This window comes from Etheostoma spectabile, chromosome 12 (genome assembly GCF_008692095.1).
Source record: "Etheostoma spectabile isolate EspeVRDwgs_2016 chromosome 12, UIUC_Espe_1.0, whole genome shotgun sequence".
NCBI classification, from domain to species: Eukaryota; Metazoa; Chordata; class Actinopteri; order Perciformes; family Percidae; genus Etheostoma; species Etheostoma spectabile.
In genome coordinates, this window is record NC_045744.1 from 6,223,716 (window position 1) to 6,237,941 (window position 14,226).

At 41.8% G+C, this 14,226-nt stretch overlaps 1 protein-coding gene across 3 annotated transcripts in view; it reads right to left on the reverse strand.

Moving 5' to 3' along the window:
• The window catches only part of ephb1 (EPH receptor B1), a 176,354-nt gene that overhangs the window by 60,846 nt on the left and 101,282 nt on the right, over positions 1 to 14,226 (reverse strand). For all 3 annotated transcript variants that reach the window (XR_004334336.1, XM_032531327.1, XM_032531326.1), the window contains exons 4-5: positions 9,752 to 9,907; positions 930 to 1,265 (exon numbers count right to left, since the gene is read on the reverse strand). Coding sequence is in view for 2 of the 3 variants with exons in the window: in XM_032531327.1 (XP_032387218.1) it covers positions 930 to 1,265; positions 9,752 to 9,907 (492 nt within the window). In the remaining variant the exon portion in view is untranslated. The remainder of the gene's footprint in view (positions 1 to 929; positions 1,266 to 9,751; positions 9,908 to 14,226) is intronic.

Sequence of the window (14,226 nt, forward strand, 5' to 3'; positions counted from 1 at the left end):
CTATGTAGTGTTAATTGTGTCACCTATTTTAAATGTAGTCTAAGTATTGTGCCAAATGTCCTTGCTATTTTTTGACATATTTAGCCCTTCACGTACAGTATGTTTTTTTTAGTCAAATTTTAGTCAAAAGAGAACATTTTAGTCTTTTTTAAAATAAATTAGAGAAAAATAGATAATTTCTGATAACCATTTCAGTAATAGTGTTTCACACATCTTAAATAATGGTTAAATGTCATAATTACCTGACAAAATACATTTTTTTATACACTCAAATACACTTAATTTAGGTTGAATGCAACTTTGTTAAACATGTCTGGCTTTATATCAAGCCTCTTCCTTCATGAAAATACAATCGTACACAGACACATGTTAGATAAGCGCCAGGGCGCCAGGGCTCTACAGCACCTTGTATCGTTGCCAGCAGTTGCATACAATTCTCCAGCCGCTCTGCAAGCTGGTTAAGAGCAGCTTCGCCAGCATTCCTCTCCTTGTCTTGGACCGGGGCCTAGCTGTTAGCATGGCACGCCCTCATACTCTGCTCCTGACTGGCTAGCAGTCCTAACCTATGTACTGCGCATGTGCATCTCACAACAAAGATTGAACAGAAGTGAGATGTCTCCCTCTGTAGCAAAAACAGAGAGCTCAACACACAGGGCGAAAAGAGGAGCTGCTGCAATGTACAGTACAACAACAATATGGTGTTTTTTTTGAAAATTAAACCATGAAAACCTATTCTGGTACAACATCTAAATACAATTATGAACCTGAAAATGAGCATAATATGTCCACTATAAGTTCAGTACTCATGGAAATGTACTTAGTTACATTCCACCACGGGATAATGCTATTGCAGATGGTAAAGGCTAGTCGTCTTTGTCATCAATTCCTTTACTACATCTTCAGCGCACCTAGCCATAGCAGCCACTTACCAGCCTGGTTGGTGGTGATGTCTATGGAGACATGCTGGGCAGGGTACGGGCTCTTATTGCTGACTCCATTGACGGCCTGGATCTCAAAGCTGTAGAGGGTGTGAGCCCATAGGTTGCTGATGAACACCCTGGTGTCAGTCAGACCCAGCTGCCGAGGGACGAAGTCCACGTTGTCGTCGCAGTGGGAGCAGGAGCGCCGGTCGGCCCGGCATTTCTTGCACACAATGTTGTAGACGACGTCACCGCGGCCGCCCGTCTCCCTGGGAGAATGCCACTCCAGGATCACAGAGGTTTCGTTCACAATGGAGATCACATTCCTTGGGCTGGATGGGACACCTGTAGAAAAAATGTAAGCTAAATTGTAGCTAGGATCATTTATCTTTACATCTAGACCCAATTTGTATTTGAAAATGTTTATCTATAGCAAGCTGGCATGATCCTTAAAGCAAAAGAATGTATTGCTTGTTCAGAAAAACGGTTGCATGAATATGCCTGCTGTTAGGTCAATTTAGTCAATTTACAACCCTGTTATTAACTGTTCTGGTCCAAGAGAAACTTGTGTTTTTCTCCTTTTTCTTCATCTTCAGCAGAATTGGAATGCTAATTTATTCCATTCACACACGGAGAGATCATACAGCGAAACGTTTGTGTCTATCAAACAGTGGTTATTTAGCAAAATGCAGTGTTGCATGGAGTATTCTCATTCAAGTGGCTCTGGAGATTCACGCTTCCATTCACTCCCTCATAGCCCGCAGCTGGAGCAGAACCATAATGACGATATTCAGAAAAAAAGAATTAAGAAATAATAAAACAATTGTTTTGCTTGAGTGGTGGCTTAATATTAGGGTGCAGAAAAGTGGCTTGTTCAGCCTCCCGCAATTGAAGCACCATTCTATAACGGCTCAAATCTGCTCAAATGGCAGTGTAGAATTTTTGCTTAGCTGGGACTCTGTGTCCCTGCAGATGCTGAGAGGCAGCTCTTTCTTCTCAGATACCAGACACTGCCGATAAAGCAGAAGCTCGCCAAAGCCCTTAGTCAGTGCTGCATAGGTTAAGTTAGGTTGGAGCTGATCTGGTACCAATTTATCCTCCATAAAGCCTGACCTTTATCATTAAAAGGGGAGTTTCACTGACCTGCTTTCAGATCCATGACTACTGCAAAACCAGAAAATCCACTCAATTCTAGCAACCCTTAGAATATTTACTCAGTTCTTTAACATACAGTACTGTACTAGCTTTCCTCATCATTTTACCCCTGGGAAAACATATGACAACAATACATATAGATTTTTAAGCACATTATGATAGAGCCCTTGTCTGTGAGATTGGGACAGACACAGTTAATCATTGTTACTGCAAAGCCATGTGGGATAGCCCTGGGGTGCAGGAACAAAGCGACAGAACACACAAGGGTGACAAACAAGGCGCTGCTACTGCTGGGACCTCAGCCCAGCGCCTCAACAACAGAGAGGGGACAGGAAGGGCGCAACCTCCAACGTGTGATTATTATGGGCTGCCTGAGAGGACCGCTACCTCTCCAGATACATAGTCAAATGGACACAAAATCTGCTACCAGATGTGTTGTATGTGGAGGGAAAATACAGGCAAAAATGGATGTGCGTTAGTAGGAACAGGCTATGTAAGGAAATTGGCAACACTTTAGAGTTTTCCCTTGAGGCCTGCACACTAGCCACTTCATATGCTACTCACATCGCTTGTATCCTCTGTATCATCCATTGCATACATGAACTCGCGCCAAAACTTGCATCGCTGGCAAAAGCAATGCACATCTGCTCATGTGGAAAATGCATGTGACACAAACACACACGCCTGAACTATCGGTTTCTGTGTATTCATACCTGCACTGTCTGTTTTAATGCATTTATACAACGGTGGATGAAAAAAAGTATTGAGGTGTGAACGAGGCGTCACACCCCTTTCGCCCAATTACAGCCGAGCTCCACATATGCAGGGATGGCACAAAAAAATCAAATGTGGCAGCCACTTAACCAGTGATTTGCAGACTATTACTGCTGCCTTGGGCAGTTTTAATTTGCCATAGGACTTAATTTGTTGAGACCGCTGCATACAGGCTCTCAGCTGGCGTTCATTTAGCTATGCCAGCCAGATTTGGTTGGAGTTATATAAATGATGTTTACAGGAGAAAAACATCATCTTCAAGCAGCCAATTCTGAGCTCTTTGCAAACGCTGTATCACAGCACAGTAATGGTAATATTTTAATGGTGGAATCACAGCAACTAGTGCAAAGTGTCAGGTCATTTGTACAAGGATAATGATGATATATCAATGCACATGCTATTTTTAGTCAGTATGGGCACTTGCATTATGCACAAAAGGCTTTGACAAGGGAGAATGTAAATAGAACTGGTGTAACGATGTATCATGTCTTCTTGTCTCATCACAGGCGTTAGACAATTCTAGCTAATCAAATAAAGTCAATATGGTTGTCAATGTCCAGAAAGCAGAAAAGCAAGGCACTAATTAGGCCTGCACAATTAATCATTACAAAATCCTGATCTCATTTCACCCTATGCACAATTTAATTTTTAGAGGGCCCACATTATGAAAAAAAATCCCTTTTTCTGGAATTTGGGGTATTTTTTGTGTCTCTGGTGCTTCCACACACATACACACCTCTTTAACTGTCTATGATACAAACTTGGGGAAAAAAACATCCATGCTGTTTGGACTGAGATATGGTTTCTGAATGTCCTCTGCCTTCAGTCTCCGGGTGAGTTGTTCAGAATCTGCACGGCTTTCTACGTCACCAGCCAAGACAAGGTGGTAAACCGTAGCACATGCTAGTGCTAGCATGCTAGCTCATTCTCAATGGCACAACACTGCTACAACACACACTAGTTCACCATAATCTAAAAAATAACTACTTCCATGTCCCTGTTCTGCAGGTATTCCACAAGTGCCCCTCGTTTAGAAGAAGTCTCCCAGCTAATCCTGCCTTGTGCTGATCATTGTTGATGTGATCTTACCTACCTACTGCGCATGTGTGACTCCCAACAAAGATAGTATAGAAGTGAGATGTCTCACTCTGTAGCTAAAACAGAGACCTAAACACACAGGGTGAAAACAGGATCTGCAGCAATGTAGAGTACAACAAATATATGGTGTTTTTTGAAAATAAAACCATGTAAACCTATACCTGAAAATACAATTATGAACCTGAAAATGAGCGTAAAATAATAAATTTCAAGAGCTGACTTTATCACAAACGCTACTACTTTCTTCTGTGAGTTTTAAACACAGACTGTATATAATAGGTTTTAAAGCGCTCCCAAGCACTGCACTGCTCTCCCTTCTCTTCATTGATAAAGTTGCTATAGGTGCCAAAACGAAATCTATGTTTGTTACTGCCAAATTGTTTTGTTTTGTCATGGTTCATGTGTGCAATAAACATTACACTTTGCATGAAAAAAATTGTGGAAGAGAATCGTGATATCAATTCTAAGCTAACAAATTGTGATTCATGTTTTTCCCCAAATCGTGCAGGCCTAGCACAAAAAACATAATGCGAACATAATAGTACCTGTAGTAGTTTTTTCCCACATGGTACCGGGAGATTCAAATAGTCCAGCATTCAAAACCATTTTAAAATCCATAGTGACTTTCTACTGTATTTATATTTCTTTCTCTGCCTACCTACAGTATTCAGGTAACTATCTACTCCCCACAATAGCAAAGCAGTACAGGGAGCCACATAGTGGATCTTTTTAAGTAGAATTTGTGGAGACAGTTGTTTTCCAAGTGTCACAATGCACATTTAAGAAAATAAACTACATCATAACTATATTGTGCAATTACTACAGAGTCAATTAAGACTAAAGTTAAATGTTATATTGTTTTGCTGGCTGCTCTTGGTTTGTTTTGCTTGCATGAATAATAAGCTTGTACTTAATTAGATTTGCTCGTGTTTACATGCAACAGCATTGCCATTGCTGCCAAAACTGTGTCATGGAATAGTAAGCTATTTACATGGTTGCACAAAATAACAATACCCCATATTAATCCAGTTTACACGACTATATAGAGAGAGTGTAGGATTATTTTTTTTCCAAACAACTTCATAAATTTATCCATCCTCAATTTAACCAAAATGACTCACATCATACTGTAAATAAAAATGCATCCCTCTAATTTAAACCTGATGAGATTAATTGCCATTGCATCTTTAAGTCATCTGGAGTTAAAATGGCATTCAGCAAAATGTGTACTGACATTCAACAATATTATGAATTATTTCCAGATTATATCCATGACCTTCCACTTCCGAGACTGCTCCGCTGTCGCCAAACATTCTGCTGTATGTCATTCTATTTGGCCAGATGTCCTGTTACCTTCTGCTTTCTTTGTGTTGGACTTTTAAACCCCGGTCAATTATCGGTCAATCAATCCCCGGACTATGGTTAACTGCTCCTCAGGTCTCTGCAGGGTAAATCCAGACAGCTAGCTGGACTATCTGTCAAATCTGAGTTTTCTGTTGCACGACTAAAGTAACTTTTGAATGAACACTTGCCCACCAAAACAAGTTTCTTCCCGAGGATGTTTAGCAGAGGCACCGAGGCTCCGTCCAGTGCTCAATTGTCACAATTGTGATTAGTTAAACCCTCCTGTTGTTCACGGGTCAAATTTGACCCCTTTGAAAAATGTCCATATCTTAAATATGGGTTTCTTTTTAAACAAATTACAACAAAAAATGGATTGGATTCCATACAACACTCTTTGCAAATACAATTGATCACTTTCATTCCTGACTAAACTCATCTGTAAAAAAAAACAAAGTCAAATATTTGTCAGTTTTTGACCCGGGAAGACATCACAAGGGTTGAGGACATGCCAATAAACCAGAGCATGTTCCCTCCCATCCAAGATGCTGTGTGGACTAGCCAGACCCTCCTTAGCAGCGCTGTGGAGGAGGTCTGAATGAGGTACTCAAAGGGACTGTCTGAGCTGTGGCTACTGATACAGGTGGACTCACAGAATTGTGAGCGGGTGGTGCCAGCTGGGCTGTAAAAGACCGACCCTGTTTTCTCCCTCGGTTGCTAATATAAAGAGTGCCCCGGTGCCCAGAATAAACACATCTGCAATGTGTTTGCTCATACCCTTTGAATGGTCTGAGACCGGAGCTTCTCTTCTTTCACACTGTTTGTTTATACGATGTGAAACAAGCCTTGAGGGACCAACACAAGGTCCCTGTGTGTGTGTGTGTGTATGTGTGTGTGTGTGTGTGTGTGTGTGTGTGTGTGTGTGTGTGTGTGTGTGTGTGTGTGTGTGTGTGTGTGATCACAGCCAGAGGAGCTGGGAGACAGAAAGAAGGGTTGTGTGGGATGGTGAGACATGTAATAAAACATGTTATAAGGACCAATACTGTCTAGCTGAGAGACTGAGGGAGTCATAGATAGACTCTGTGTGTGTGTGTGTGTGTGTGTGTGTGTGTGTGTGTGTGTGTGTGTGTGTGTGTGTGTGTGTGTATGTGCAGTGCAGCTTGAGAAGGAGTCCCAACATGAACATATGGGGAAGCTTTTCTGACTGAAGGATAAACTACACACCCACAATATTCTTTACAGTAACTCCTAATATTGAATTACTACATCTATAGAACTTTAGATACGACAGAGGGACTGGTGTCATTTTTGTGTATGCATGCATGTGCACACTAGTCTGAAGCAATATGTCTTGTTAGGCCAGTACAGGGATTAGAGTAGTCCAGATATTACCTTGACTTAGCTCCATTTGCTATTTACTGAGAGAGGAAACTGGCTAGCTGTCAGCTCAGCTGACACCAGAATTGACAACACAGGAGAAAACAAACTCGGATAAACAAACAGAATATTTATGCACTTTGACGGCTCCCTCCTCTTCCTCTTTGAAAACAGAACAAGGTAAAAAGTAGAGCAAAGAAGAATCCGAAATGGAATGCTGAGGAGAATGGAAAAGCAGATAACCCTGTCCTTTCAGTCAGGGTTTAGTTTTGTTTTCACGAGGCACAGACAGTGTTTAACAGGGGACGGGCCACAGACATGACTATTGAGTGAGAACCACAAGATTCAGAGCCGATGTGGTACAGATCAGGAATGTACAAACACATCAGAACCATCCTACTTGCCTTCTCTTTCCCTATATTTATTCGATTACATTCCAAAGATTTTCCTTATGAATTGGTTGGTGGCTGGCAGTGGTGGTTTCCAAAAATGTAAACATGCATATACAGCATGTTTTTTTTGTTTTTACATAACATCATATTGTGTCTCACTGGGACTCTCTCATATCCTGCGTTACTGCGGGCTGTGTAGTTCCCCAGACGGCTCTGTTTATCCATCATGTCTTCTACATTGAGGCTAAACCTTCAAATGTACAGATGCAAATCTCAGTATGTCGTATTCTATCTGTCTATCTTTGGCATTGGTCCTTCCCTCCCACCAGTCTCTTGCCTTTACCACTATTCCTCACACCAGGACGCTCCATTACTGCATCCTTTCTCCCCCCACGGTCCAATCAGCACAGGTCTCACAGCCCGACTCACCTCAGTTATCACTCAGCTTGTCATTCTCCTCCTCTGACTCACATATTGAGAAACCCAGCATGCTGGAGCTGGCTGGCCTCCCCCAGAAAACAGGTCTCACACATTCAAATCCATTCTTTTTTCATACGTGCATACCCATGTGTAGGTATAGGTACATTAGAGTGGGACATGAAGCCTAAGGAAGGAACCAGGAGGAGATGCAGTGCGATGCAAACCATTGTCCCAAAGCCTGCTACGCTGGGTAGTCAATGTGAGATGAGGGGGCTTCACGCTGTGAGACAGAATGCTCGGTGTTCCAGCCCTCAGGCATGGTCAGAGTCTGTGCAAGACGGATGATTGAGATGAAAGAGGGCTGGGAGGTAGAAGGGAGTGCATCCCAGATTGACATAGGGAAAAGAAGGACGGGTTGAGGAATGATGGGAGAGGGGGCTATATAGCAGGCAGCTCCCCGCTGACAGAGCCAGGCGCTGGACAATGCATCAGTAAGCTAATCAGACTGATCTAGAGCACACAGGGACCCGCATCTCTGATGGCAGCGAGGAGGGCTGGAGCTACAGCTTCTGCCGCTACAGATTGGCCTGATTTAGGCTGCTCAAGCAGTGCTTATCAGGACCTGCAGTGTTAAAGAGATTCTTACTAGGATGATCTCAACGCCCCCCCCCCCCCCCACACACACACACACCCCCTGCTGAGATCTAGGGCACCCTGAGAATCAAGTTATGCTGCTACTTTATGATTCAACCTTCAGAGAAGGCTTTGTTGCTAAATAATTATGTCAACACAAATTAAGGAGGAATAGAAGTTTAGGGTAAAGATGTCAATGATAAGCTGGTGGTTGAAAAGTAAAGTTCTCAGTGGGACATTCTGAATGCTTGTGTGGGCTCTTTCTCCTGAATATTTTACTCTCTAGTGCATTGCGTAGATTTGGACTCGCAAAGATTGGACCAAGGATGTGTAATCATTGAAAATGAGGACTGAAGGTGTACCGAGCACAAGAGGAAAACAGAGTGGGAAGCAGATGCAACAGCACTGACGGAAAAGATAAGACAGAAGTGGCTTGATCGAAAGCAGTCAAACACAGGAAACTGAACCCAGATCAGAGGGATCTGTTCGAGAGGCTCTACTGGGGAGCTGTTGTGGAGATTGCTTGAGGAAAATCCAAGGCCTCAAGGTAGAGGCACATGCTATACTTGATGTAGTCTTCACAAATTCACCAGAGAGCTTTGTAGTGTACCATGGGAGGGCAGAGACAACTCAAGGTGAATGTGGGGTGTCATCCATCGAGAACGTCCAAAGACTAAAGGTGCGCATGGCTACGCTTCAGGCAGACACAGTCAGACAGACAGCCATGCCGCATTAGGATTTCTCTGCAGCTTTAAGACACATATTCAGTTATAACAAAAGGGAACCTGGCAATCTATTTGCATTCAATACACATTTTAGCTGTGAAGACTACAGCTGCTAAATGATTAGGAAAGAAAAAGGGGTCCTGAGCCCATTGCTGAGGCCAATTAGCCATGGTCTGTCTGAATAAATCAGGAGTAAATAAATACATAACCACACCAATAATGCTTCCAGGTCTGCTGTTGTGAGGAGAACAAACTATTAAGACCCACTGTGGCAGCAAAGGGAGGAAGGTAAACAAACTTTTTGGGGGTCTAACAGTGCTCTCCTTCTGCGTAACTGTGTCAGCAGGGAGGACAGGAAGGCTAAGTACATTGCTTTTACATCATATTAAGATAACTGTGATGCTGTGAGAGGCCTTATTGGATCTCCAGCGGATAGCGGCAGGACAGCGTCGAAGCTTCGCAGCATCTGCCTGAGTAATTAGGACTTCAGGGGATGATAGCAGATAGAACGGAAGAACAGCAGGCAAGAAAAAGACAGAGAGCGGTAGATAACGGAGAGGAAACAGAAAGGAAGCTCAAAAGCACAGTGATGGAGACGTCAATGATGGAAACCCAGAAATGGGATTATTATGGCCATGCAGGCTGAGAAGGCAACTAAAGGCTCTAGATAGATGCTCGTTTAAATGCTACTACATGTGCTGGTTTCATGACAGTGAGAAAGAGACAAAGTGAGATTAAAAAAAAGTCATTAATAAAATATATTGGCTTGTCTGTGCATGACCAGTCTATTAAATGTTGATGTCACACTCACATTTACACTAAAATGGATAATGATTGTGTGAATGAATGTGATTGTCCTACAAGAATGTACGCATGTGCTGGAGTGTGTGTGTAATGTCATGTACGATAAACTCACTTGTGCAGGGCTCATCCGGCTGATCGGCATCGCCACGGTAATAACCGTTACGGCACACGCAGATGGTGGCGGCCTCAGCTGTGGAACGGCTGTTCGGAGGACACTGTAGACACAGACCTGGACCCTGGGTTGACTTGAAGGTTCCCGGTGGGCATGCTGTGAGAATAGAGAAAAAAAACAATGTCAGAAAATGAATGAAAAATAAATAAATCCACAAGCCAGGTACCATGGACGAGCCAGGCATCTGGGTTTAATATATCAGCTGGAATGGTCAAAACAGACTGAGACAGAAAAGAAAAATTAAAACGGTAATACTTTATAATAATCATCAATAACAAATGGTTAATTGATAGTTAATCAATCTTTAGTTATTGTCATTTAACTGTTAGCAAACTGTCATTTTACTGTTAAAAAACAATTAAAATATAATGAATACAATATTAGTATTGCTGTGAAGCAACAGTTTATTGATACACACATTATGTTCCTCATATAAAAAAAATGTTTGTAAACCTTTAAGAAACCATTATTAAAACAGGTATAAACATTCCATCAATAGATGGACAAGATATTATTTCTTTTTTATTTATTAACTAATTAACAAAGTATTATAGTCATAGTTGAAACTTTACAATAACTGTCAAGTTACTGTTTATAGACTGTTTACAAACCAACTAGTAACCCTTAATAGAGTGTATCTGGTCAATCTATCAATGTAATCTTTAAAGATGTTTTAAAAATAGTTTCTTAATGGTTTACACAATTTTTCAAATCTTTACCTGATGCCTAAAATAGAATATGAGGGATACAATGTGGGTACCAATACACTGTTAAGTTTCAGCCCTATTAATAATTAGTAACCATTATTAGTTATTTTTTGTTTGTTTGTTAACAGTCAACTGACTGTTGCTAACAATCAAATGACGAATAACTAAAGATTAATTAACTATCAATTTACCATCTATTAATGATGGTTATTATAAAGTGTTAGCCCTTTCGACAGAGCTAGGCTAGCTGTTTCCAAACCAGTCTTTATGCTATGCTAAGCTAACTGGATGTGTAGCTTCATATTTGACATAATAAGACATGATATCTTGTATCTGACTCTTGGCAAGAAAGCTTTTTTTTTTTTCAAAATCTTGCACTATTCCTTTATTACTGAGTTGCCATTGGCACATATTCAACCATTTCAGCTTGTTAAATCTACGGCCGAGGCAGTCGGTAAGGGAGAGTGTGACTGACTGGCGGTTCAGCTTATAGTATAGCAGGGATTTCACCCGGTTCGGTCTTATTTTCCCACCTCCACCATTCATTTTCTCCTTTCACAAACAAAAGACCACAGACCTACAACACCAGTGGAAAGTAAAGAAATAAAAAGCACACACAAACGTGCCAGCAACATGTTATGAGAGAGCCGGAGCATTTGTAATATTTTAAAGTACACATTTTAAGACTAAGCCATGAAGCAACGTCAGGCAAAATCGTTACTTAGCTGGCTTTATGTGTTAGAGCCTTAAATTCTAAAGGCCATGGTGGAGGACAAAGATTATTGTGGTTGATATAACTGCGCCGACGTCCAGGCAATAACCTAATCCATTTACTCTCACATCCCAAAAGACTACAAAGCGGAGGGGTTTCTGCGCTGTGTGGAAGGATTTACTGACTATAATAACCATGATAAATGTGTGATATTTTAGCAGGCTTACTGATGGGGCGGGAAGCTGTGGTGCTGCTGTACTCCAGAATGGGAGGGGTTATAAATGTAATGGGACATCTTACCAATTCTCCAGCTGTGTCTATTTGCCTGAATAAAAGATTGTTAAGACTTGACTGCAGCTGGATTTTAGGGTATACTCATACTTAACTTATATTCCTTTTTCTCACAGATTGAACTGTGACAACAGCCTGTTTTGGGGCAGTATGTAAAAGGGAGAATTGCTCTGAGAAAACAAAGTATGCGTAGCAAAGCTATATGTCAAGAAAGAAAGCTTTCTGCATATAATGACTTTATAAGGTAAACGAAATAATCAGCCATCAATTAAAGGTCCCATGACATAGTGTTCTTTGGATGTTTTTATATAGACCTTAGTGGTCCCCTATGTGTCTCTTCCCCGAAATTCAGCCTAGGTGCAGAATTACAGCCACTAGAGCGTTTAAGGGAGGAGAGAGGGGGGGGGGGGGGGGGGGGGGGGGGGCAAGGTGGAGGCTGGGGGTGTGGCCTTGACCAACTGCCACTTTGCTTGTTTGAAGGCAAATTATGTCTCTCTCTCATTGGTGGGCCAAGTTCTCTGGGCGGGCAAAGTAGAGAAAGGGGAGGTAACCTTGACCCTTATGACCTCATAAGGAGCAATATTCCATCTGAGCTTTCATTTTCTCAAAGACATAGCAGGATACCCAGGGATCAGTTTCCACCTATTGCCATTTCTTTGGCACTGAGGGAGCATAGGCAGGTTGGCGGGAACTCATATTAATGATAAAAAAAACTCGTAAAGTGAAATTTTCATGCCATTGGATCTTTAAGTGTTTTAGATATTAAAAGCAAAAGAACTCTGTTAAAGCAGTATTGCATTTGCTTCCTACAAATGGTTCTATTGTATCTGATTAAGAGCCCTCTAGTCCAATAGGTATGAAGAGCTCACATGGAGAGTTATTTAAAGCAATAATGGACATGGTGCCATACCCCCTCACTGCCGGATCAAACGGTAGAGAATGTGGCCCAGTAGCTATTTGAGGAAAACCTTAAGACCTTTGTATCAACAGGCTTTTAAGATTTAATTAAAGCATTTAATGCTTCATTAAAAAACTGCACTGAGAGGCTGGGTTTAGAAAGCCAGAGTCTACTTTATTACATTGTAAAAAAAAAGAAAGAAAAAAAAAGGGCCGGTTCCCAGTTTTATGACTCCTTCATTCACACCATTCAGCCGGCCATCTCTGATGGGCTGTTAGAGACGGGCAGAGAGATAAAGAAGGAACGAGAAGGAAAGCAGGTGAAGGAGAAAAAGGAGGCATCATGCGCACTCACAATTCAAGCTGCCGCCCCCCAACGGTGCCTGCTCTCCCATCTCATTTTGTTGTGGCCGACAGACACACCAGAGGCTAACTGACTGACCTCGTGTCTAGTCACACAACACTGTCCACACACAGCCAGACCATCACATACAAACACACATACATGACCACACCACAACAACCTCAAACAGCTTAGAAAACAACCCGAGGTGCTGTATTGCATCTGAAGGATATACCCCTAAGCAAAGCACAATGCTATGCTGTGCATGCTCCAAAGCTGTCTTTGAACTACATACCCATGTATGGAGACAAATACACAAGTTTGACAGGGTTTGTAAGAGAGTAATATAAAGGTAATAATGTTTCTGTAGGGGAGAGTGAGCCACTATTTTAATGTATGGGAGTGGAAGCCACCTTTCTTGACTACAGTATCCATAATACACAGATTTCCTGTGTGAGAAGATTGAGCTCCATCCAATACAAGAACATTGAGACTCTTAAAAACCCTCCCTGGGTAAGCACAAACCAGCTGCAGAGCCATTTTTATAAAGCAATAACTTCCAAAGATATCAGAGATTACAAGATGATAAAAACACAGATCAAAAATTCATTTTCAGCAAGAGAGGGGGAGAGAACTTATATGTCATCATCTTTGCTATATAAAAGTGAAGAAGCAAGGAAATGGTCATCACACACACACACAAGCAAGCACCACATCCATAGCCCTGACTCTTATGAAAAGGGATCTCAATAAGTTGTTCAGTGTGTGTTTAATGGAGTGTGAGCAGAATATGTGCAGTGGGCTCTGCCCTCAGGTTGCATGTTTACAGACAGACAGTAGCTAGTTTGAACATTTATGAATGGGCAAAAGTGAAGAGAAAAGCAGGAAAAGCTGTGCTGATTCAGCCATCTGAGATAGCATTGCTGCAAAAGCGCCTGAAGGCGAACTTGTAAGCAAAAGAATACATTTCCAGTGCACACATACACTCCCCTCGCTTCTAGAATACATTTACTCAACTGATTTACACAGGGACACATGTAGCCACCGCTGACCCCATTAAATGAAATGGCGCACCCACATTTTCCGCCACTTGACTAGCATATGTTTTACAGAGCCTGAGATAATTTGATGCCTCTCCTTGGACAGCTGAAGATGCTTCGATCAGCATTACAGGAGGGGAAGGTAAGTGACATCCAGGCAAAAACAAACCTGGCAACACACACACACACACCCCACACACACACACACACACACACACACACACACACACACACACACACACACACAGCACAGAATGAATGTCCATCTAGATTATAACTCCTACCTTGGAGCTGAGGCTCTCTCTTTTTAATTGACACATAATATTTGCATGAATCCTAGCATTAAACTCATTAATTAGCAGCTCACTGATCTATCTCACAGAGCGAGAGGGAGGAAGAAACAGATATAGGCAAAGACAAAGAGG